Here is a 26,179-nt window from a genome sequence, read left to right on the forward strand (position 1 = left end):
ATTCGGTACCGTGCCCATGGCGCTGGAGAAACTCGTGCACCATACAAATTTCAAATAATGTTTTCTAAAATGCGTGCAATAAAAAGCAAAAACAAAACAAAATTGGCGCTGAAAACCTTAATCCGCCCCTGGCATGAGGGACCGTTTCCATATCTAAGCGCGCGCGCAAAAATAATGCTTTCCATACCAAGTAGCTCCAAAGGCTGTGTACTTGGGGAAGTCACGCAGATCGCCATTTTATTATCTACGCCAGTTTCACATAAATCGAATTTTTATGGTGTGGTGAATTTCTAGTATGAAACGTTGTGTGTCATCCGTGCATCTGCTTGACCTCCCTTAAAGTGCACAAAATCGAGTCAGTAACGATAGAGGGTCTCATGGTGATTGATAAGACTAACGCCCAATAAAAGTCAAGTTATGCAGCCCGTCATTTGCGTCAAAACCCAAGTTGCACTACTATTAAAATTCACTGAATTATGGTGAATGCAGTATGTTGCTTCGTTAAGTTACCAGCTAGTGGTGTGGTAAACTCGATTACATACAAACTTAGTATGTGCAACAACATTAGTCACAAGATATTGTGATGGGCTCCCCTACAAAATCCGGAGAACTAAAATCCGGAATTACAAAATCCAGACAAAAAAATCCGGAGGCTTCAAAATCCGGAAGCCTCAGAATCCGGAAACCTCAAAATCTAGATGCTTCGAAATACCGAATTATAAAATCCAGGTTAAATTTGGTGCAAAAGCACATGTGCCTGCACCGACTCGGTACAACAATCAGGATGGAAGGAAAAAGCTGTATCTAGAAGGTACAACTCTTTTCTTTATAGAAATAGAATAAGTCCATAAAGTTGTGACAATTATAACAGTTGTAATGGTTGTACCTAATTCATCATAAAAAATCTGTACTAAGCTAACTTCAGACACATCAAAAACACCCGGACAAAGTGTCGTTGAACCTTCAAGGGGGGATTCTCCCCCCTTGACCCCCCTCAGCGGGGGCTGCCGCCCCTTGACCCCGCTTTTTTATTTTTCTATTTATTTCAAGGCCTGCGGCGCTGATTTCATCCATTAACTACTAAACCAAACCTAGCAATTAAAGAATATATTTCAAGAATAACCAGAAGCAACTTTTTATATTTTCCCACTTGAAATTACAATATTCAATTGTCAATGCAACTGTGTCAATTACAGTTGGTAGCGTCCATATTTTATGCCTTTTCTGTATTTATTTTGCTTATCCCTTCTGTCAACTCTTGACAGCATTTCACGTTTTAGTACGTTTTCTTTTCCTGCAGCGAAAACCATATCTCAGCAAAAAAAATCAATAATTTTTATCAAACAAATATCTAGAAATGACGGGTCCTACTCAGGTGGATGAGGATTTACAGTTTTGGACGCCATTTTTTAGAACTTTTTCGCAAAACTTCCGAGGTCGAAATAGCTCTCTCTTTGCTCAACAGTTATACTATCAGATCTCTACGTGAAGATGGAAGAGTGACAGTTCTGTAGAAGATTGTTGAATGGTATCCGTAAGCCTAGAGTATACACCGAATTAAATCCCTGTGTACATTGACAAATGTGATTCTAAACAAGGCATCAGAACAGTCGGAGCGTTTGCTGCGACTTAGCCCCGTACAACCCGTAATCCTATTTCGTCCGCAACCATAATACGTCCGTAGCCCTAATAAGCCCGGAACCCTAATACGTCTACAACCCTCTAATCCGTCTGTTACCAAAATGCAAGTCAAGTTGGGCATTGTCAAATTTACTGAAACTGTTCATTTTTAAAATTGCGCATAGCGCAATTACGAAAGCCCGTACGAAGTACCTTTTAAATAAAACCAACAATTTACGACATTATTTTAGAAACCCAAAATTTTTTGCCAACTTTCCATTGGGTATTCAATTACCTCTCAAATGAAACAAAAACTAGCAAAATCGGATGAGATTTACTCGATTTATGTGCAAAAAACACTTAGGGCCGAGTAGCGGCCTTAGTCCAAGGGCCCAAATTTGAAACTTTTTTCGCCACGTTCTTTTCAGTGTTCAATTACCTTCCATAAAAAACTAAATCTAGCAAAATCGGATGAGATTTACTCGATTTATGTGCAAAAAACACTTAGGGCCGAGTAGCGGCCTTAGTCCAATGGCCCAAATTTGAAACTTTTTTCGCCATCATTCTATTCGGCATTCAATTATCTCTCAAATGAAACAAAAACTAGCAAAATCGGATGAGATTTACTCGATTTATGTGCAAAAAACACTTAGGGCCGAGTAGCGGCCTTAGTCGAAGGGTCCAAATTTGAAACTTTTTTCGACACGTTCTTTTCGGTATTCAATTACCTTCCATAAAAAACTAAATCTAGCAAAATCGGATGAGATTTACTCGATTTATGTGCAAAAAACACTTAGGGCCGAGGAACGACCTTTGAGCCCTCCCAACAAGCCCACGTTGCATCTTACCCAAAAACAATGTTCAGCAACTTTGTTCTACTCGTCAATACCTTTCATTTGATATATCACAAGCAGCTATTGCGTGCGTATTTCGGAAGATATCGTCGAAAGACTGAAAAACACCTATAGGGCCCTAGCTCTGGAGGGGCCGACCCTACCATGCCCATTTTCGAACTTGACCTTACTTTTGTCGATACCAATCGGGGAAAAAAAGAATTTTGAAAAAAGGTTGTGATTTACTCAAGCTAGAGGGGTCACGGACGGACGGACGGACGGACGGACGGACGGATGGACGGACGGACGGACGGACGGACGGACGGACATTTTTTTTATTGCGGATTCGTCATCTATGAACATAACCAAATGCTTTGCCCTTACTGTCTGCTTCCAATTCGACGTGTTACAAACGGCATATTAATCTTATAAGCCCCCAGTACTTCGTACGGGGCTAAAAATTGCAATAATTGCAACAATAGGAACAAGGTCGTTGAAAATGTCAATCGTCATCCACAGAGAAACAACACAACCTCGCATTTACGTTTTAATGAATGAATGTTGATGTGGTTATGTTTGCGTCTGTGGATGCTCTCGTTCGTTTTCGTCTTTTTAAAACTCTTTTTTTACTATACTATAGGATGGAACAAACCTATGGAAAGTGTGTATTATTTGCCTCCGACGACTTTTGAATTTTCACTGCCACTGTGCCAATTATGTGACACTGCAGTTTCAATACTATCACTAATAGCAGTTTTCAGAATTTTGCAAAGTTCCAACATCTTCGCCAAGCTAACATCTTCGTCAAAGTTATCCGGAAAAAATCCGGACGAAATCCGTAAAGTTTAACATCGATCAGGATTTTGAAGCTTCCTGATTTTGAAGTTTCCAGATTATGAGGCTTCCGGATTTTGAGGCTTCCGGATTTTTTTGTCTGGATTTTGTAATTCCGGATTTTAACTCTCCGGATTTTGTACGATTACCATCGAAACCAATTGTTTCATTTTCTTTGTTTTTCTCTTTTAACAATCTATATACGTGGATGCAATATGTCGAGACACTGTTGAGAAGACCATAAAAACGAATAACCAAACTTCGGTTAAGTGACGATTTATTCTTGGAATTTTGAAAATCTCAATTAAATTTCACGACATGTTGATCCCATGTTTCTCGTGTTACTGCAACATTGTTCGAATGTGGCCCTTGCGCCTAGCGTTTCACAATGAAGAATCGTAGCGTATTTGTAGCAGTAATGAGTGACTCCACAAGCTGCAGTTGCTTGTCCGGCAGCTCTGGTATTCATGCCTAATCTGGTGCATTTACATATTTCCTTAGCGTGAACGGTTCCAAGGATCAAAACCAATAAAAGGATGATTGTTGTTGTGGATTGCTTCATTTTTCGACTTTTTTTCTGAAGAGTTGAGGAGTGACTTATAACTGAAGTAAGGGTATGCTTCTTATTCAAATGAACACTATGAATACGATCGGAGTGATCGCCGCCTTTTATAGAACAAACATTGTTTGTGTGCTCAGCAAAATTGTTGTAATCGATACAGTTTTTTAATTGTGAAATGTTCCGTAAACGTATCAAGGGCACTTATCGGAAGTATTTTCATTTACTATTTGTATAGCATTTGACATTTCGTGGGGTTACGTGGGGTTATCTTGACTTATATTTATTATACGGTAGCTGAATGACAGTATTGCTAGTATTGCTAGCAGCCAGTTAAGATGTGGAACGCAGCGAATATTTTTTTATTAACATAGATCAAAATCATTATTGTGGTAGTTGCGGGAATCGTTAATAAATTGTACAGTGGCTCATCGTTGACGATAAGCACAATCGCACATTTAAAAAAGAAAAGAAAATCGAACTTCCGAAGATTGTTCTGTTCAGTAAATGGACAATATGAATAAACTCGATAGAATGAACGTTTTAAGTCTGCATTTTTAAAGACGACCAGTCCAAAAGAATTAAATGTTTAACTCTTTTTCGGAATTATTTTACGTAAAAACTTTACCACATCGGTTACATAATATAAAGCGTGACGGTGACACTATTTACCCTGTAACTATAAAGAAGTCTTTAACTCGATCGCTAGAAAACAATAAGAAATAGGCCGCTGCTATTCGGACGCGCGTCCGAATAGTGAATTCCATTAATATTGACTATTCGGACGCCGCGTCCGAATAGTGTATATCATTAGTATTGACTATTCGGACGCCGCGTCCGAATAGTGAATGTCATTAGTATTAACTATTTGGACGCACGTCCGAATAGCCATATCCACTAGCAACGACTATTCGGACGTGCGTCCGATTAGCCAGCCCTACTAGTACTGACTATTCGGACGCTCAAAAAATGGTGGAATAAAATTCGCGCGCGCGAAATTTTATTCCACCATTTTTTGAGCGTCCGAATAGTCAGTACTAGTAGGGCTGGCTAATCTCTTGCCTATTTTCATATAATAAGAAATGTAAAGGTGCCTCCGCGGTCCTTCGTCTTCGGTCGCTTTGTCTCCATTTACATGACGTTTGACAGCAATAGCTATTTGCGTATTTGTTGCTCAGGCTACAACAGGCGAAAGCTCCTAAAAACTACCTTCCAAGACAGATGTGCATACACCTTTACATGCAAAAGGACAAAATACAGAGAAAATTTGAAAAATCCCATTATTTTCGGCTCCGAAGAATGTAATAGCTATTTTTATGACACATACAGCGATATTTTCATCAATTTTCACAGTGATGATACGAGTCAAAATCACCAAAAGCACGTTGCCATACACATTCGCAGAAGTGTTGTCACATGAACGTCAAATAGTTAAAAAGTAGTGGTGTGTGTGAATCTACTGTAGCGGAATTATAAGATTGTGCAACTTTTTGTTTCACTACTGAAATAAAAAGGTGAACGATCTTATGATTCAGCTACTGTAGTCATTTTCCTGTGAAAAATGCATGAATCTTATTTTGCATATCTTAATTATTGCATATCTGTCTAATGGGGTGGATTTTAGGCTTTCGAGTCTTGTAGCCACAGCGAGACTACCGTCCAAGACATATACGCATACAGCTACAAAGTATGTAAAATTATATTGATATCATCAAAAATAAACATTGATATCCATGAATATCTTTAAATATATACTAGGAAAACTGAATCCGATATCATGGACAATAGAATTTGATTTACGAGAAAAAGAAAACTGATTTCACTAATCCAAAAATCTAAAAAAAATGCTGAAATCCAATAAAGAATTTCGTAAATATTCTACAATCAACAAATTTCTTCCTTTCTTTTTTTTTTGAAATTTTCACTCATTTGAATTGTGTAATTTGATCTACACCTACCACATCATCAATAACTAAAATTAATCCTTCAATCTCTATTTTCATGAATTCTGATACCACTAAAATAGCCACATCTATCGCCGTCTTGTGCCGTTAATTCTTAACGTCATAATAAAGGTGGTAGTATCCCGCCGCTGCAGGGCGCTATTTTCAGGCAAAACATTCACGGATCAGCGGCGCGCGTAATTCATCCTTACACATTTTGTTGATAACAAAATTCTTTTTTGTAGACATCAAATTCATTTCTATAAGAAATTAAAATACTGAAGAATAGTCCGGGTTGCTATGTCATCTCGCTCGCTTTAAGTTTTTCGATTTTTTGAGTAATGCCATTCGATTGGAAATGAAAAGTTATGAAAAATGTCTAATTTTTAAAAAAATCACTCTTTTTATTCATTTTTTCCGATCGAACCGTTTTTTATGACATAAGAGCCTGGACTAGAAATAACTTTTTAAATTATCCCTTTTCCCTTTCCCTTTTCGATGTAATGATTCGTCTTTTTAATATATCAATTGCGAAAAGCGCAAGATATCAAAATTATTTTTTAGAATTATCGATTTAAATTTTTCCCATTGAGTTTGCATCAAATATGTGGCGTCCAAATAGTCATTACTAGTGAAACTGACTATTCGGACGCGCGCCCGAATAGTCAATACTAACGAAATTCGCTATTCGGCCGCGCGCCCGAATAGTCAATACTAACGAAATTCACTATTCGGCCGCGCGTCCGAATAGTCAATACTAATGAAATTCACTATTCGGACGCGCGTCCGAATAGTCACTGCGTAAGAAATACAGCTAAATTAGCATTAAAAATAACAGAAAGCAAACACTTTTGACTGTTACTGGCCTAGACTTGGCACATTTGCCACATTTCTTGGATGGGAACAGAAAATAAGCCGCCGGTCAAGCCGAAGTCGAGCTTTTTTGGTCAAGTCGAGCCGCCAGCCGACAAGGTGGTAAAAAACCAGCTCAGCCGACTTAAAACGGCTTGAAAAATTAGAAATATTTAAAACAAAAACAAGAAAAAAAATAAAACTTCAGAACAAGAAATATTAGGCAATTAATTTTTTTTTTCTGTAAAGTAGAAATACAACAAACTAATTTGAACAATCATCTGAATTAGCATTTAAGTTTACCCAACCTGTATTACGATTACCCCAAGCACACAAAAGTAAGGTGGCGGAATCAAAATAGCCTGGTAAGACATATTTGGATGGAAATGATTCGAAAACATGTCAACAAAGAAAATTTGTCAACGAACGGTGTTGAGCAACATCAAAGAATATCTGAAGTACACGTCGGTAGCAGATTTGGTTGACGATCCTCTTTTGTGGTGGAAAACGCATGAGACAGTGGCGGATTAACCCTTGGGACATTCGGTACCGTGCCCATGGCGCTGGAGAAACTCGTGCACCATACAAATTTCAAATAATGTTTTCTAAAATGCGTGCAATAAAAAGCAAAAACAAAACAAAATTGGCGCTGAAAACCTTAATCCGCCCCTGGCATGAGGGACCGTTTCCATATCTAAGCGCGCGCGCAAAAATAATGCTTTCCATACCAAGTAGCTCCAAAGGCTGTGTACTTGGGGAAGTCACGCAGATCGCCATTTTATTATCTACCTACGCCAGTTTCACATAAATCGAATTTTTATGGTGTGGTGAATTTCTAGTATGAAACGTTGTGTGTCATCCGTGCATCTGCTTGACCTCCCTTAAAGTGCACAAAATCGAGTCAGTAACGATAGAGGGTCTCATGGTGATTGATAAGACTAACGCCCAATAAAAGTCAAGTTATGCAGCCCGTCATTTGCGTCAAAACCCAAGTTGCACTACTATTAAAATTCACTGAATTACGGTGAATGCAGTATGTTGCTTCGTTAAGTTACCAGCTAGTGGTGTGGTAAATTCGATTACGTACAAACTTAGTATGTGCAACAACATTAGTCACAAGATATTGTGATGATGGCAACATTACAAAAATGAATTCACCTGAAAGTCGGGCTGGTAAGTTTAGCATAATAATATAATCAAATCGGGGCTCGGCTTACTGACCCGCCAATGAAACGGTGATGATGTAATCTTTTATACACTTGCGGACAGCTTGAACGGATGATGCACAGTGAAGAAATAGTATTTTGCCTAACGCATGCTAAGAGGCTTTTTTAGCGAACGAGAGGTGGAGGCGAGTTCTGGAATCGAGTTCGCTAAAAAAAGCCTCTTAGCATGCGTTAGGAACAACTTTTTGTTTCTAGTGTGTCGGAAATGAGCGACGAAGTCACGATATTTCGACACTACATAAACAAAACCAATAAAGAGTTTAAAGAGAATGTCAAAAGGAGTGTCACACCCATCGAACTCAGTTAAATTACAATACAAGTTTTGACGTTTCACCCATCGAAACCAATTGTTTCATTTTCTTTGTTTTTCTCTTTTAACAATCTATATACGTGGATGCAATATGTCGAGAAGACCATAAAAACGAATAAGCAAACTTCGGTTAAGTGACGATTTATTCTTGGAATTTTAAAAATCTCAATTAAATTTCACGACATGTTGATCCCATGTTTCTCGTGTTACTGCAACATTGTTCGAATGTGGCCCTGGCGCCTAGCGTTTCACAATGAAGAATCGTAGCGTATTTGTAGCAGTAATGACTGACTCCACAAGCTGCAGTTGCTTGTCCGGCAGCTCTGGTATTCATGCCTAATCTGGTGCATTTACATATTTCCTTAGCGTGAACGGTTCCAAGGATCAAAACCAATAAAAGGATGATTGTTGTTGTGGATTGCTTCATTTTTCGACTTTTTTTCTGAAGAGTTGAGGAGTGACTTATAACTGAAGTAAGGGTATGCTTCTTATTCAAATGAACACTATGAATACGATCGGAGTGATCGCCGCCTTTTATAGAACAAACATTGTTTGTGTGCTCAGCAAAATTGTTGTTGATATGCTGTGTAATCGATACAGTTTTTTAATTGTGAAATGTTCAGTAAACGTATCAAGGGCACTTATCGGAAGTATTTTCATTTACTATTTGTATAGCATTTGACATTTCGTGGGGTTACGTGGGGTTATCTTGACTTATTTATTATACGGCAGCTGAATGACAGTATTGCTAGGTAGGTAGCAGCCAGTTAAGATGTGGAACGCAGCGAATATTTTTTTATCTGTCTAGAACGATAATCTCGAGCTTAACCCTCTAGGGAGTTTTTGTTTATCTTGATATATCTGTTCTCGACAGATAAAATATGATATGCACCTATTGCCAAACTGGTGCATAATATATATTATTAACATAGATCAAAATCATTATTGTGGTAGTTGCGGGAATCGTTAATAAATTGTACAGTGGCTCATCGTTGACGATAAGCACAATCGCACATTTAAAAAAGAAAAGAAAATCGAACTTCCGAAGATTGTTCTGTTCAGTAAATGGACAATATGAATAAACTCGATAGAATGAACGTTTTAAGTCTGCATTTTTAAAGACGACCAGTCCAAAAGAATTAAATGTTTAATTTTTTTTCAGAATTATTTTACGTAAAACTTAGAGGTGTGCACCGCCGATTTTACGCCGGCGCTCCGCCGATTTTTGGCTCAATTTCCGGCGCGCCGCCGCCGATAAAAATTGACCAACGCCGCCGCCGCCGCCGATTCATTTTTCGTCACGCCGAAAAATTTACATATAAAACAATTTCTTTTTTAAATTCATCATTTTTTAACGTTGTGGCTAATATTACCAGACATAAAATTCCTTTCATTAATTTTCGATTCCTCAAATAGCTGCTCTTGCAACCTTAGATCCTATAGATAGCATGAGATATCAACCGAGAAATATTTAACTTATGAAATTGTCTGTTCAATGAACAGTGTTCATACAATAGTTTAATTTTTCATTTTTCAATGTCGAGATGTTGAACCTTCCTAGTTAAAAAATACTCTCGGAAAGCATATTGATAACGTTCAAGTTTCTATTTAAAAAAAAGTAACTGAATGTAAGACAAGAAAAAGATTAGCAAAAAATCTGCTGCAAAAAGATTCAAATGAATAAATCTTTGAAGCTAGGTTTTATTGATTGGAAAGCAATCAAACATTGATGGATTACCGAAACATTATTTTTGGATTAACTTTTTTACAACCGTCTCTAGATTAGATTACTTGGGACGAGAGCCCTCTCTGAGGAAACAGGAACCCAGATCTTTAGGTCAGTTTCACTGTTTTTAGTAAGAAGTAATAACCATCAAACGATAGATTTTTTTATTCGTAGTACCCGAAGATGTGAAACCTAAGGTCGGTGTTAGGACGATCCTTAATGATCCCTACTCTCAGGTGCCACACCGGAAGCACAGACAGGATCGATTGATTGATCGATTGGTCTGTGGCGATGATCGTGAGGTTGAAGTGGTTTGTTATAGCTCCAAAAATCGTCTTACTTCCAATATTGTAAACTTTAGGAGCTCTTCGCTTCGGCCCAGGATCTTGATACAGATGGGCGTATTCGTACCTCCTTGAGCAGAACAATCTTTCACAAGATATATAATCTTTTTTATCATTAAATCAATATCAATAAAACCAAAATTTAAAATTTGAATGTGAAATAATAAAAACTTCGGCGCGCCGAAACACCGCCGCCGCCGACTCTAATTTTACGTAAAATAATTCTGAAAAAAAATTAAACATTTAATTCTTTTGGACTGGTCGTCTTTAAAAATGCAGACTTAAAACGTTCATTCTATCGAGTTTATTCATATTGTCCATTTACTGAACAGAACAATCTTCGGAAGTTCGATTTTCTTTTCTTTTTTAAATGTGCGATTGTGCTTATCGTCAACGATGAGCCACTGTACAATTTATTAACGATTCCCGCAACTACCACAATAATGATTTTGATCTATGTTAATAAAAAAATATTCGCTGCGTTCCACATCTTAACTGGCTGCTAGCAATACTAGCAATACTGTCATTCAGCTACCGTATAATAAATATAAGTCAAGATAACCCCACGTAACCCCACGAAATGTCAAATGCTATACAAATAGTAAATGAAAATACTTCCGATAAGTGCCCTTGATACGTTTACTGAACATTTCACAATTAAAAAACTGTATCGATTACACAGCATATCAACAACAATTTTGCTGAGCACACAAACAATGTTTGTTCTATAAAAGGCGGCGATCACTCCGATCGTATTCATAGTGTTCATTTGAATAAGAAGCATACCCTTACTTCAGTTATAAGTCACTCCTCAACTCTTCAGAAAAAAAGTCGAAAAATGAAGCAATCCACAACAACAATCATCCTTTTATTGGTTTTGATCCTTGGAACCGTTCACGCTAAGGAAATATGTAAATGCACCAGATTAGGCATGAATACCAGAGCTGCCGGACAAGCAACTGCAGCTTGTGGAGTCAGTCATTACTGCTACAAATACGCTACGATTCTTCATTGTGAAACGCTAGGCGCCAGGGCCACATTCGAACAATGTTGCAGTAACACGAGAAACATGGGATCAACATGTCGTGAAATTTAATTGAGATTTTTAAAATTCCAAGAATAAATCGTCACTTAACCGAAGTTTGGTTATTCGTTTTTATGGTCTTCTCGACATATTGCATCCACGTATATAGATTGTTAAAAGAGAAAAACAAAGAAAATGAAACAATTGGTTTCGATGGGTGAAACGTCAAAACTTGTATTGTAATTTAACTGAGTTCGATGGGTGTGACACTCCTTTTGACAGTCTCTTTAAACTCTTTATTGGTTTTGTTTATGTCGTGTCGAAATATCGTGACTTCGTCGCTCATTTCCGACACACTATAAACAAAAAGTTGTTCCTAACGCCTGCTAAGAGGCTTTTTTTTAGCGAACTCGATTCCAGAATTCGCCTCCACCTCTCGTTCGCTAAAAAAGCCTCTTAGCATGCGTTAGGCAAAATACTATTTCTTCAATGTGCATCATCCGTTCAAGCTGTCCGCAAGTGTATAAAAGATTACATCATCACCGTTTCATTGGCGGGTCAGTAAGCCGAGCCCCGATTTGATTATATTATTATGCTAAACTTACCAGCCCGACTTTCAGGTGAATTCATTTTTGTAATGTTGCCATCATCACAATATCTTGTGACTAATGTTGTTGCACATACTAAGTTTGTACGTAATCGAATTTACCACACCACTAGCTGGTAACTTAACGAAGCAACATACTGCATTCACCGTAATTCAGTGAATTTTAATAGTGCAACTTGCGTTTTGACGCAAATGACGGGCTGCATAACTTGACTTTTATTGGGCGTTAGTCTTATCAATCACCATGAGACCCTCTATCGTTACTGACTCAGTTGGTTCAATAGCAAAAATAGAAAAGTAAAGTGGAAATCGATTTTGTGCACTTTAGGGGAGGCCAAGCAGATGCACGGATGACACACAACGTTTCATACTAGAAATTCACCACACCATAAAAATTCGATTTTGGTAAATTTGTTTGTATGTGAAACTGGCGTAGATAATAAAATAGAGATCTAGGTGACCTACACAAACTGGACACGTACTGCCTTGGTTTTCGACGAACTCACTTTTCGAAAGACGTAACGCATCAATTCTTTTCGGTTTTGAATAAGTGTCTACACGCTGAAGAAACGTTAAAAATCATTCTTTTGATACCAACATTGAAAAATGATACTTTCGCCCCGCATATGAGGGGCGAAAGTAAAAAAATGCATCCCGCGGGGAGAAAGTACTTAACGAAGAGCGAACGCAACTGAACGAACAGCGAAAGTGACTGACGTCACAGAAAATGAGAGAAATGAGTCGAGTTGTCAACAAAATCCGCTCATATTATGCAGAATACTTTGATCAAAATTGTAAAACACTGTGCGCCAGTGTTCTTATTGAAATTAGCATACAAAGTTGATACTTATTGTTACTGAATGATTTGTTAGTTATATCTTAATTTCTGTGTGTGTTATTGTTGTGATGGCTAAATTATTAAATTTTTCATATACCAGGGGGCTACCGCCCCCTGGACCCCCGCATTTTCTGGCTAAATGCCTTTTTATTTCAACATTTTGTTGCGATGTTTGCGATGTTTGCGATACGTATCAATTTTCAATGTTGGTATCAAAAAAAATAGTATGAACAACTCGGGGCAAAAGTAAAAAAATTCAACCTGTGCGATTAGAGCCCTTGCCTTCGGCGCGGGCTCCAACTCTCGCACACGGTTGAATTTTTTTACTTGTCATTCAATGTACTATTCTTAAATTTTCAAACACTTTTATTAAAATTATTAGCTTACACACAAAACACAATTCACTTTTTTAGTATGGTCAATTTTTCTATTACCAGTTGCTGGTCGAGTGTGACAACTAAACTGAATCCATCCTATGATACTTTCCAGCTCTTCATTTATACACAATTCGACATTACAGGGATAGAAAGTCGTAAAAAATCCATTAAAATTTATCGTTTTCCGAAAAACTGAGATTTTCATATTCGGAATTTCGAAAAAATTTGAAGAATCAGTACATTCGTACACTGTCTTTTCAGTACGAATCAGGTACCTGACAAATACTTCCACCAGTCAAGCATGGGTGGTCTGTTGCTTCGAAGATTTAATGGTGCGACGCGACGTCCCATAATATCGTCAAACAAAATTTATGTTTGATTTATCAAGCATGGATCAGTGTATAAAAGGATTTGAAATTATACTTTCTTACACTACCTTCCAGTATAAATCAGGTTCCCGAAATATACTTCAACCAGTCAACAATGAAGCAGTCTATAAAATTATTTGTACACCTAAAAAAATCTTGTCCAGCTCAGCTGTAGTCTTGTACAAATGTACTGTACAAATTCGCGACAAGTACATTATGTTAACGTAGCAGGAATATTTACAGCACAGCTGTATTAATGTACTGTTGAGCGAACGTTGGATCTTTTTATAAACAAATTTTTGGCGCTCCAATGGGTTCACCGTCATCACCAGTTTTTGCCGATTTAATTCTTGAAATTCTGGAAGATGTGGTCATCAATAAGCTTGGTTTTAAGCTACCATTCTTCTGGAGATATGTCGATGATATACTCACAGCAGTTCCAGAGGACAAAGCAGACCAAATTCTGAAAGCATTTAATGACTATAACCCACATGTGCAGTTCACTACTGAAAAAGAATCCAATCAAAGAATTTCGTTTTTGGAATTGGTCATCATAAGAGACAGTTGTAGTATTAAATTGGACTGGTATCATAAGCCATCATGGTCAGGCAGATACATGAATTTCGGGTCACACCTTCCATTGGCTTATAAGAAAAACACGGTCGCGTTGTTGACTGAAAAGATTTTGGTACTATCTGATCCAAATTTTCACGAACAAAATTTCCAATTACTAAGAACCACGTTGCAGACTAATGGATATCCTAGCAAATTGACGGAAGACATCATTAGTAAAACGAAGTTGAAGATTGCAGGAAAAGACAGCCCTTCAATCCACGATCAACTACCAGCTCATGGACCACAACATGATAAGCCAACTGTAGCTATTCCGTATTCCAGAGGCTTGTTTGAAAGTCTAAAATCAATTTGCAAAGAACATTTTACCACAGTTGGTAGAGGTAAAAATATTGTTTCAGTAGGCTGAAAGATAAGACAGTCAAGTTGTAACAATCTAATGTTGTTTACAAAGTCACATGCTCTTGTGATGCCATTTACATTGGACAAACGAAACAGAAATTGAAAAGAAGAATGTACCAGCATAAATACAACGCCAAGATCAAGAACATTGATCATAGTGCCATCACCGAACATGCTGTTACATTAAATCATGAACCGAAGTGGGATGATGTAGAAATCCTCGAATTTGAATACAACAAGAAGAAACGTTGTGTTTTGGAAATGATCCACATAAGGAAGAACGCAAATTGCATCAACAAGCAGAAAGAATCAGTTTTTCTATCGACTGCATACAATAACATCATTTGAATTGTCGCGACGAATGAGAATGCCATTAAAGTTTTGTTAGTCGTACTTTTGTGAAACGGATGGCAAAGCTTTTTCTAGGAAGTGGTTCTTTATGCTTTCAAATTACTGATGTCATTTTGCCGGTTGTTGTAGAAAGTGTTTTTTTCTGGTTTTGTTAATGTTTTTGACGAAGTGTTTGTTTCTGTAAGTTGATTTTGCTAATGTAATGCCAGTAGCATTTTCTTATAATTTGTTTTTACTAGGCCCCACCTCTTGGGTGGGTCAGGTCCCTTGACTGGCTATTTTTTTTCTATAATTCCAGCCTTAGTTTTCTAACCATTTTTAAATGAGGTGGTGTTTTTGAGATCACAAAATTAAAGTCACATGAAAAGGTGATGTCTCTTTTATTCAGAAAACAGCAGTCATCACATGCTTCATTTTACTCATATTTATTTAATTTCCTGAAGAAACAAAAAGAGCTATGAGTTGAAGGTCCAGCGAGCGATGTCTTACTCCTAAGTTGAGTCTCCTATATAGTCTACTAAAAGCGCTGAACAGGTGGCGCATTTCTTGCTTTACCTCTTGAAAAAAAACTCATGTGAATTACGGCTCTGGCAAAATTCACACTCGTGCAAACACTTTAGGAACGAAAAATTTCTTTTAGGAACGCGAATTCACGCAAAAATTGTCGTATATCGCAGATTACCAGTCCAATAAAGTCCAATGTTCGAATTTAACCACATGAATTACGATACTGGTCGAAAACACTTAATATTTTCAAATCTGCGATTTTCGAAGCCTCTGAGAATTACTCGAGTTATCGTGTTATCAAGCAAGTAAGATTGTTCTAGACTTCTAGATTGTTCGACCAAAAATCCAGATTCACTTACTCGTGGAATATTTTTTTTTCTGGAAATCCGTTGCAAAAATGTCGCGGTAACAAGTTGTGTTTACAATTATACTCCAACCTCACTACTCCAATATTATCCATCTACGAACTTAAAATCGGGTAAAAATTACTTAAGTTATCACGATAACAAGGAAAAGCGTCTGAGTATAATTTGGCGTATTTCCTGCCTACCTCTTGAAAAAATATAACTCGTGTGAATTACGGCCCTCGCTTCGCTCTGGCCACAAAGTTCACACTCGTTCAAACATTTTAGGAACGAAAAAAATTCTTTTAAGAATACGGATTTCACGCAAAAATTGTCGTATATCCCAGATTACTAGTCCAACTAAATTCCAATGTTCGGGTTTAACCACATGAATTACGCTACTGGTCGAAATTGATTTTTGAAGCCTCTGAGAATTACTCGAGCTGTCGGTTTCTCAAGCAAGCAAAAACTCTTTTGGGAAGTACTTCTTAATCCAGAAATCCAGAATTTCACTACTCGTCAAATAAGAAATTTTTCTGGAAATCCGTTGCAAAAATGTCGTGGTAAACAAGTTATGTTTACAATTACTCCAAACTCACTACTCCAATATCATTCTCTGTCAATTAAAACAAAAAATTTGAAAATCGGGTAAAAATTACTCAAGTTATCGCGCGGTAACAAGAGAAAGCGTCTGTGTAGAATTTCTCCCATCTCGTTGTTCGAACATTATCCATCTGCAAACTCAGCCTCAAGATTTTCAATCTTCGTCGATTAAGACAAAATCTTTGAAAATCGGATAAGAATTATGGAAGTTATCGCGGTAACAAGTAAAAAAATCTCTTGAGAATTACTCCCATCTCATTACTCCAATATTGCCCATCTACGAACTTAACCTCATGATTTTCATTCTCCGTCGATTAAAACCAAAATTTTGCAAATCGGTAAAGAATTACTCGAGCTATCGAGTCCACAAGGAAAAGCGTCTGTGTAGAATTTCTCCCATCTTGTTGTTCTAACATTATCCATCTGCAAACTCAACCTCAAGAATTTCAATCTTCGTCGAATAACACAAAAAATTTGAAAATCTGATAAGAATTAGGGAAGTTATCGCGGTAACAAGGAATAAAATTCTCTTGAGAATTACTCCCATCTCATTATCCCAATATTGCCCATCTACGAACTTAACCTCATGATTTTCATTCTCCGTCGATTAAAACCAAAATTTTGCAAATCGGTAAAGAATTACTCGAGTTATCGAATCCACAAGTGTACGGACGTTTTCTGTATTTAACGTTTTTTTGCCAATGTAGAACATTTTCAAAATATCAAAGTGAACTTAGCGTTACGGACATTTAAGGGTATTTTCTTTCATAAGACCCTGACTTTCAGTCAAGGGAATAATTTATACAGACGGAACATACACAGAACTTTTGTTATGGGCAGTTTTTGCTATTTTGTATGAATAGCATAGGTACGCTGTGTCTCTTTATACAGCTATGATTTGTGTTGTTATCAATGAAATGTTTTTGTTACAGCCCTGATGATGTTTTCGAATTGAGGACGAAATATATTGGCAAAAACAATAAAAAATTTGTCTTTTGATTGAGCTATTCCGACAATCTGAATATTCATTGATCAGCTCATAAACAATTTGAAATATTCCAATATAATTGTTAATTGTATTAACTTTTTTGATATTCTGCGTTGTGCTTTTATGTAAAGACTGAATTGTTATTGGGCCTCTGCCTGTTATTTGGTCTCTAAACGAAAATAAATAAATAAATAAATAAATATGAGAGCACTTCATGCCATTACTATCAGACCGTAGATACATTTAAGTTCTCACATCAATGGCAGGCAACAGAGAAATCAGTGGGAGGTGGGGCCGTTCTGTAACTTTTCCTTCATGTTACTGCAGATTTGTGAGACATGGTCCTTCTCCTAAATCTGTTTCTATTTTACCACATAAAAGGAGTAGAAGTAGAAGTCTTGTAGATCGACTTCATCCATTCATATATGTCATTCCTCGATAACATTTTAATTGGCGTATAAATCGAACAGACAAAATCCTTATCATTCAATTTTAATATGTTTCACCTACAGCTGAAAACGTGCCAATTAATTATCTCAATCTCAATTATCACTACAAGCCTGATACGGCACACGTTATCGACCTACAGAGTCAAGCAAAAAATATAAAAGAGACCATCATCACTCAATGTGAAGGGATACCACTCAGAGTGTAAGAACGTGAAGTAGTCTGACCAAAATGTTGAAATTATTTTTTTTGATTTTTCTGGGAGTCATCTGCGCGCATGGATCAGTTTCGTTGCACAATCCTTTCTATTGTTTCGATACCGATCCAATAAAGCCCCAGAATACAATGTTTGCTCCAGTTACTAGCTACGATAACGCACGTGGACGAGGATTCATTAACCCTTCGGTCTCAAGTTGGTTCTAAGCTTTCTTAAAAATTTAAAACAAAAATGAAATAAAACCTTAAAAGTGGGCGCACCAAGAAAACTGTTTCTGCTGAGTCGACATGGGACAACGTTGCCAATTGCCAGTGAAATCAATCGAATGCTTGACATACATGAAAGCTTGAAACGCCGTGTTATTGAAAACTACGATGCTGGTCGATCTCAGCTGTGTAGGGAAGATATTCAGAACATACGTGAATGGTACATCAGTCCGGACTTGCAGCCAGAAAGAAGCTTCGAATTAACACCCCAAGGGTGGAATGAATTTCGTGGTCTTGGAGAACGGTTGTCGGAAGCTTTTCCCGATGTATTGCCGAGAAAATATTCGCCTGCGCAATTTTTATTCCGTGGCTATGGCAACACGAGCGTGAATGGACTACAAGGATTTGCTGAAGGAGTTTTCGGTGAATGGGACATTGTTGAGTTTGCTGCAGGTTCTGAGCCTGATATTCTGTTAATGGTCAGAAAACGATTTCCTTTGAAATGGTTCGTTAAATACGTTATCTTTCAGCCAACTTCACACTGTCCTTTATACGACGAGGCCCGTACGAATTCGATCGAAATGGATGCCTTTGAGTCGGGACCAGAATTCAACGAAATGGCCTTGCAAGTTAATCGCAAATTAGGGTTCATCGGAAGCAACCAGCTCGGTGCTTGGGATATAAGAGTTGTCTGGGACTTTTGTAGATTCGAACAAGGCTGGAACTCGACGACTCCGTCGCCTTGGTGCGCAGCATTTTCGATTTCGAATCACGCGATTTTGGAATACTGGCTGGATCTTCAATATTACTATATTGCAGGGTATGGCGGAGATGTGCCCCTTTTTTCCAACATCAACTGTCAAGTACTGCAGGATCTGTTAACGTTTATCGAGTCAAACGACCCCGACGATCACCTAGCGAGAATTTATGGTACTCAAGCCTTAGCGCTACCGATGTTTCTAGTTTCGCTTGGTGCTTTCAATGGTGATGAGCTTTTGACTCGACATAATTTTGCTCAGCAAACCTTTCGGCAGTGGCGAACCAGTTTAATGGATAACACTGGATCTAATTTTGTTTTAGTGAAATTTGAGTAAGGGCAAGCGACAGACGAATGAGAATTTCAATTTTTACTACTTTTACTTCCACAGATGCACGGATGGTGACGACGACTTGCTGTTATTGCTTAACGAAAGACCTTTGAGTATACCTGGCTGCAATGCTGTTACAGGTCTGTGCAAGCAATCTGTTTTCGTTGAACGTTACAGACGCTTCTTAAACGCCAACTGTTCCGAAGTGTTTTGTAGTCGTACGAGTAGTTAAGGAATGAACGTGTCAGGAAGTTCATTTGCAAAAATGGGTTCTATCGCCGGCGTGACAAAAAGCTTGTGTTGTGCACCGGGCTTTAGTAATAAAAGACTATTTTCAGAAGACACTTTAAATGACTTGTGTCGCTTGTGGTCAACAAGCAGCTTGTTTTGATTGCATTTGATAAATTGAGTAGTTTACAGGAATCGATTTACAGATAAAAGGAGATCTGAGTTCGTTGTCCACTCATTCTTCTCGTCACGAAATCAACGGCTGTTGAGCTTTATTCGATGAGCCCTTCTGTCGATCTCTTGTTTCATTTGAATCATCATCATCAAGAGATTGGCCACGAGTTTCTTCCAACACAATGATTACAAATACAACCCCAACAACACAGCCAATTCCATAGATCAGTAAAGATCCATGAAGACCAACGAGTTCCATTAAAACCGGGAAGGTCTTGACTGAAACGAAGCCAGTTATGCTAAGTACCATGCTGATTATGCTCATGCCGAACGTACGAATCTGGATGACAAAGCAAAAGCCATTGAATCAAAGCAAATTTTTTGAAATAGTTTCCACTGCACCTTTGACGGAAGATACTCCACAGAGCATATGATAGACACAGGTGTGATACCAGCTGCGGACAAAAAAATCACAAGCGATATGCACACTATCGGTGTCCATGCGAATGCAGACAGGCTAAAGCCAATGATTTTGAGATACAGATACAACGACATTGCAAACAGTCCGAGTGCAGCACCGACTAACGAGATGATGGTTAGAAGCTTTCGTCCCAGTGCCTCAATTAAATAGGCGGTGTGTAGGGAACCAAGTAGAAACGAGACAGCCGAAATTATGGACGACACATATGGATTGAAGGTTGTTCCGGCATTTTCGAAAATCGTCACCGCATAACTTACTATGGGAAAACTGGCCGTGAATTGAGTAATTGTCACTAAAGCAATTCCGACTCCTAGACCGTTAATGGCCTTCCAATTGGCTGGTAAATATTCTTTGCGTTAATATGATTCATTTGACCATAGCTCTCTAGATCCAAGCATTAGTTCGAAGCTAGGGTGCTATGATTGGTCACATAATGGAGGTTGTGCTAGATATACTCACAAAAGTCGGCCCAGATGAGTTTCTCTTTTGGTTGTTGTTTGAGCGCAATAGTTTTCAATCTTTCAAATTCTGCATGGAAGGCACTAAGTTCTTGTGGATCTCTCTTTGATCTCTCGAAGCCTTTGTAATGCTTTAACGCATCCTCAGCTTTCTAATAGCAAACCAATTCAATTCGTACGTAAAACGGGAAACAATAATTCCACTCGCCTACCTGCAAATTCCCTCGCCGAAGATAATATTGCGGAGTATTCGACAATGTCACGAAGATAATTACGAACACGATTGGGATAGTCACGCAAATCCATGGAATAAATTTATAGTCCACTGTGGCTCCGATAATGTACGCGATTAAAATGCCAACATTGCGAAAGAAGAGGGGCAAGCTACCAAGACGCCCACGAATACTATAAAGCGGTAAAATATTAGCAGTCAGCCAGCTGTTTTAAATGAGTTATTGCATAGCACTTCTCGTGCTACAAGCATTAACACTGATTCGATTGGTGCCATATTTGGAGATTGGCCAGTCTGGGCCTGGGTATCGCTTCAGATTGAAAGGTTGTGTTTTAACGACATAGTATGCTAAGCACTGACAGTCGCCCGAACTGTACTTTGCTTGCGTCCAGAGACGGAATCTCGTGAAAATGTCTACAATTTCACTTTCCTCCCTGATGCATGTAAACCATTTTAATGTGACTAGCTAGGTGCCTTCTTTGACAGTTGTTTAGGTATCGGTTTTGGATGATTGATTTTCGGCAATTTTGCTAGCCGAAATTCGACCGACCCAAACAGATAGACAACTTAACTGCACGAAATTACGAGAAAAAATCTAAAATTTCCTTTCATCCCCGAATCATGAAAATGTATTTCCCACGACCGCCTCTGTTTCACATTACTATGTCGTCGTTTCACCTCACACAACAAAAACAAGTCTTTACTAGATCTACACAAAGCGACGCAAAGGAGACCTAATTAAAAATTTTCTTTTGGCAAACTGTCAAACTTGACAGAAGAACAAAAGAAGAATTTTAGTTAGTTCTCTCTTGCGTCGCTAAGTGTACCTACAGTCTCCAATTTCTTTTTTTTTATGTTGACGCTTGCAGCACTTCAGCGCTATGACAACGCACTTCAAGCAAAAGTGCTTCGAGTGACAGCTGTCAAATAGAGTACTACTTTGTATGAAAAATGTTTCCAGATTCTATTACGGTGCCAAAATTGGTTTGATACACTACTGTCCCGTTTCAGAACTCTATTTAGAGTACCACTCATGCTTGAAGTGCGTTGGCTATGAACATTGCCGTACTTATCATTCGCAATTTCTGAAATATACAAAACGATTGTCGATGCAGACCCTCCAGTCACCCATCCGCCACAGAAGTTCGCAAACAGAATGTAATAATAATTGATTCCGAAGTGAATTAACAGCCAAAAGGCGATTGACGGAATTGCTAAGAGAAGTGTGGCTCGTTTACAGCCAATTGAAGCGGTGACATAGCCAAACGCTACCGATCCCACTAAACTTCCAATACAATTGATCGAACCAATCCACGAGAGTTGTTCATTCGATAATGGACCGGATTCAACCAGTGGCGTGTCTTGTGAGGCCAGTGTTGGCAATGCCGGTGCAACCCAACCTATTTGTTTATTTGTCGATTATCGTTTTGCTAGACGTTGATGCAATAACCATTCATTTACCAAGTATGAGACCTTGTCCTAGCATTACCAAATTTGCGGCAACTGTGGCAAAATATTGATTCCGTACACTGTGTGTTTCGGTGGCCATGATTATCAGTTGCGGAAAGAGTCTTCTCGGATATAATTAGCACAACAAATAAAAAAACTGGAACTCTTTAAGTACCCATCAGAATGTCAATGGGTGTGCAAAATTCGATATTTTCAGGTAGAATGAGATCCGTACGAACGGTAGACAAATGCGTGAGCATTACAACCATCCCACTTTGACTTTTGTGATAACAACTTTGAATGTTTCAATGTGAGCGTCTTGTCTTTACTGTTTCAACATTTACTAATTGCTACAATAATAAACTACTTGCGATGTTTCGTCTTTCTCACAGTGAGCTTATCAGTTTAAAGATAATTTTATCAACTCAGCGACGGAAAGTAAAATTTTCGTTGGATTTCTTGAGAAAATAGTTATTTTCGTGTGTGTCTTTGTGGTCGATTGATTATAGGCAATTTCACGAGTTGCAGCAGAGAGTCCATGAGTCCAAGGCTGAATTCTGGTAGCTCTGGAACAAAGTTCTTTACCAGAACTATACCCATAAGGTATTTTGGATTTAAAAGTGTTATAAACAAGCTTTCAAAAGAGTATAACAACATAAGACATTCGACCACTGCTTCGAAAATTAAATACGTCTTTCGACGTTTTGCATTAATATGCAGTTCAAAAATACCATTTCTCATCAGGCCATGGCGACAGTGGTACTCAAAGCATTGCTCTAATAACACTATACCGATTTGCACACGAACAAGTCTAGAGAATCATAGTTGAAATGAAGTTTTTGCGAACTTGCGAACTTGTTCGAAATATTATAACTGCCACTGACGAGCGTTTCCACTGCACAGAAATGAAACATCAAAGAAGTCAATTAAATTAAAGTCGATCGAGTAGACTCAGAAAGTTGTTTAAATAGAGCTACTGTATGTACGAACAATTAGATCAGAATAAACTTGAACGTTGAACGGGCAACAGCCCTAAATAAGTGTTTATTTCTCAAAGTAGATAGGCAGAGGTTTCTGACACTACTAGTGCCGGGAAGAATATCCCGTCCAGTCACCAAAGCTTAGTAGTAAGTATCAATACGGCCAACCGGCAATTCAAAGAGAAACAGTAAAATTGTCAACAGAACTCGAGGCCAGTTAGAGGTGAGTGGGCATACCTAATTTTTATGCCCGCCCTGCCCAAAGCCCAATAGTTTAAAAAAACATGCCCACGGCGCAGCCAATGCCCAAGAATTTTAAAAAGCATGCCCACTGCCCAGCCCATGCCCAAGGCCCACATCGGAAATTTTCGCAAAAAATTTGAAAATTATCAATCTGAGGCGAAACTGAGGTTGACAGCACATCGTTCGTGCAAAATTCTAGTAAATTGATGAGTTGGAAACACGATTTTATGTGCGAAAGCCGTTTTAAAATTTCTTGATGAATATTACATCGTACGGAAAATCTTGACTACACTTAAGACTTAAGTTTGTGGGCTCACACATTTTTGAAAAGTGCCCATTCTGCGCCCTATGCCCACGAAATTGAAAAAAGCCCATGCCCATGTCCCGTGGGCATGCCCATGGGCGTGGGCAGCCCACTTTTATGGGCAGCCCACTCACCTCTAAGGCAAGTCAGTGGTTTCTTTACCAAAAGCCCGCACTTGAGCGAATCAAAGCAAAGTTTGCACATATGTTTGAACGTGAACAAATGAAAGTTTGGTTGATTCTTCTACAGATACGAATACAAAGTGTATAACAAGACATCGATCCGAGGCTTCCTTTTTATAGCTCCAAAGTAAATAAAAGTAATTGGTACAACGAGACCAGATAGCTACTATACGACAATTACCGTACTTCATGTAAGAACGATTTAGCTCACATAAGTTGTCATGGGCTGATGTGTGAGAGGGCAAGTGTTCGATCCCAGAGATGTGTCGATTTTTATTTCAGAAATACAACTCTCTCTCTCTCTCTCTCTCTCTCTCTCTATCTCAAGAGAGAGATCCTAGGATGCGTTCCATTTTCATGTGCTGGTTTTTCTCATGTGCTGCATACATGACTGCTTGGTGTATTTTGGGTGCGAAACACTTTTTTTTCCACTTCACACTCATTTTGGGTGGAAAAAAAAATTTCGCACTCATCTTTGGATGAATAAACCTGGTTCAAACGACATAACACACAGGCGACGTTAGTAACGAATTCGCTCATCGAATTGCATAAAGAACTATTGTACCTAACATTTCAAAAACGCACACTTTTCGTGATGATCTCTCTCGTCTTGTTATAATCTGTAATGCTTTGTTTAATTGTCTAACCCAACGACCTTCAGCAATTACACAAAACTTGCAACTAATAGCACAATATAACATTTATCATGCATATTGTAACGGATTCATTGTGGTGTGTGTGACTGTGTATAACAAATATTATATAGTGTAAACGACAGAGTAAAGCTGCCCAAGTCTACATACTGGCCATTGAGTTTTTCATTGAGCATTTAACTAGATTTGCTCACTTTCTTCCTCTATATAATATATTGATAATTGAACTATGAACTATTAGCTTGATTGAACATAATAATGAAACAAATCGTCAATTTATGTATTAAACAAATCAATTGAAGACTTGTTTCCAAGCCAATGATGATCTCCAGATGGTGAAACGACAATCACGGTTATTCGTCCTGTATTCTTTGAGTAATGATTGGCTATGCCCAATAGCTGGGATAGCATGTAAAAAGTGCCGCCAACGGAACTCAGGCGTATGATACATCATTCGAAAGGTCTTGGCCTAGAACTATGCACTTTTAGTCAATATGAAACTGTAAAGTTGATCATTACTCATTACATATCAATTTGCCCCCGCGAAAATGATCCATTAGGTGCAAGCGAGCTTTGATATTGAAAAATGCCATCGAAGGACTATTTCACAGCACTGCTACGAGCACGAACATAGAAAATATTCGGAGGCTGATGAAATCACAGTAGGCACTGCGTTTCTGTTATACAAATAGATGACTTGTTTTCGTTGTATGAGTTAAAACATACAATACAAACAATCCTAAACGGTAGCTCCTATCACTAAAGCCTCCAAATTTGAATTTTTCAAAATTTTTTAAATTTTTTAAATTTTTTCAAAAGTTTTTAAATTTTTTCAAATTTTTTTAATTTTTTTTTCAATTTTTCAAATTTTTCAAGTTTTTTAAATTTTTTCAATCTACTAATTCTTCCAAAAGAACTGATATCAGTCAAAAACACTCAAAAGAGTAAAAGTGACGCAAGTCCCTGTGCATACTTCCAAAACAACTGATATCGCTGGAGGTGACGCATTCTGCGCTTGTACGCAAAAACTGTAACAGCAAAAATTTGACCAAAGAAATTCTAGAAACAAAATTTTACCAAAAAAATTTTGCGTCACAAGTGGCAGATGTTGAGGAAAGTACTTTTAAGAAATTTTTTAAAATAGGCAAGAATATGTCCTAATACGTGCGAACCATCTGCCACTTTGTGACGCAAAATTTTTTTGGTCAAATTTTGTTTCTAGAATTTCTTTGGTCAAATTTTTGCTGTTACAGTTTTTGCTGTTACAGTTTTTGCGTACAAGCGCAGAATGCGTCACCTCCAGCGATATCAGTTGTTTTGGAAGTATGCACAGGGAGTTGCGTCACTTTTACTCTTTTGAGTGTTTTTGACTGATAAGAAACACATTCGTCGAGTCTCTACCCACGCGTGTTTAGTATCATTGGAAAGTAAAGACCCCTAGCAACGAGGTCTGATATGTTTTTCGTTTTTCGGTGGCTTTATGGCGGCAGAAAGGCCCTTAGAAGTTCTCCGACGTAGTCAAATTTTCTCAATTTCCTGTCACAGCCTTGGACAGCGACGGCCAACGGCTTCCATAGCATCGTTGGGCTCCTGGTGGACTACTCTCTA

At 38.1% G+C, this 26,179-nt stretch overlaps 3 protein-coding genes across 3 annotated transcripts in view; 2 read left to right on the forward strand and 1 right to left on the reverse strand.

Moving 5' to 3' along the window:
• Window positions 1-26,179, forward strand: part of LOC119077315 (fasciclin-2-like) — a 385,563-nt gene that overhangs the window by 317,608 nt on the left and 41,776 nt on the right. The gene's annotated exons all lie outside the window — the stretch shown is intronic.
• LOC119077331 (multiple inositol polyphosphate phosphatase 1-like) lies at window positions 17,848-19,445 on the forward strand. The gene is made up of 4 exons (XM_037184514.1): window positions 17,848-18,088; window positions 18,145-18,578; window positions 18,630-19,189; window positions 19,248-19,445. Exons 1-4 carry the CDS (start codon window positions 17,908-17,910, stop codon window positions 19,417-19,419), a joined length of 1,347 nt encoding a protein of 448 aa, XP_037040409.1. The 5' UTR covers window positions 17,848-17,907; the 3' UTR covers window positions 19,420-19,445.
• On the reverse strand, window positions 19,653-22,603 carry LOC119077328 (facilitated trehalose transporter Tret1-2 homolog). Its single transcript, XM_037184511.1, has 6 exons — window positions 22,222-22,603; window positions 21,830-22,160; window positions 20,741-20,933; window positions 20,530-20,680; window positions 19,992-20,407; window positions 19,653-19,929 (listed from the first exon to the last, which is right to left on the reverse strand). The coding sequence occupies exons 1-6, from the start codon at window positions 22,307-22,309 to the stop codon at window positions 19,663-19,665; spliced, it is 1,446 nt and encodes a 481-aa protein (XP_037040406.1). The 5' UTR covers window positions 22,310-22,603; the 3' UTR covers window positions 19,653-19,662.

The sequence above is a fragment of the Bradysia coprophila genome, unplaced genomic scaffold, assembly GCF_014529535.1.
Source record: "Bradysia coprophila strain Holo2 unplaced genomic scaffold, BU_Bcop_v1 contig_235, whole genome shotgun sequence".
NCBI classification, from domain to species: domain Eukaryota; kingdom Metazoa; phylum Arthropoda; class Insecta; order Diptera; family Sciaridae; genus Bradysia; species Bradysia coprophila.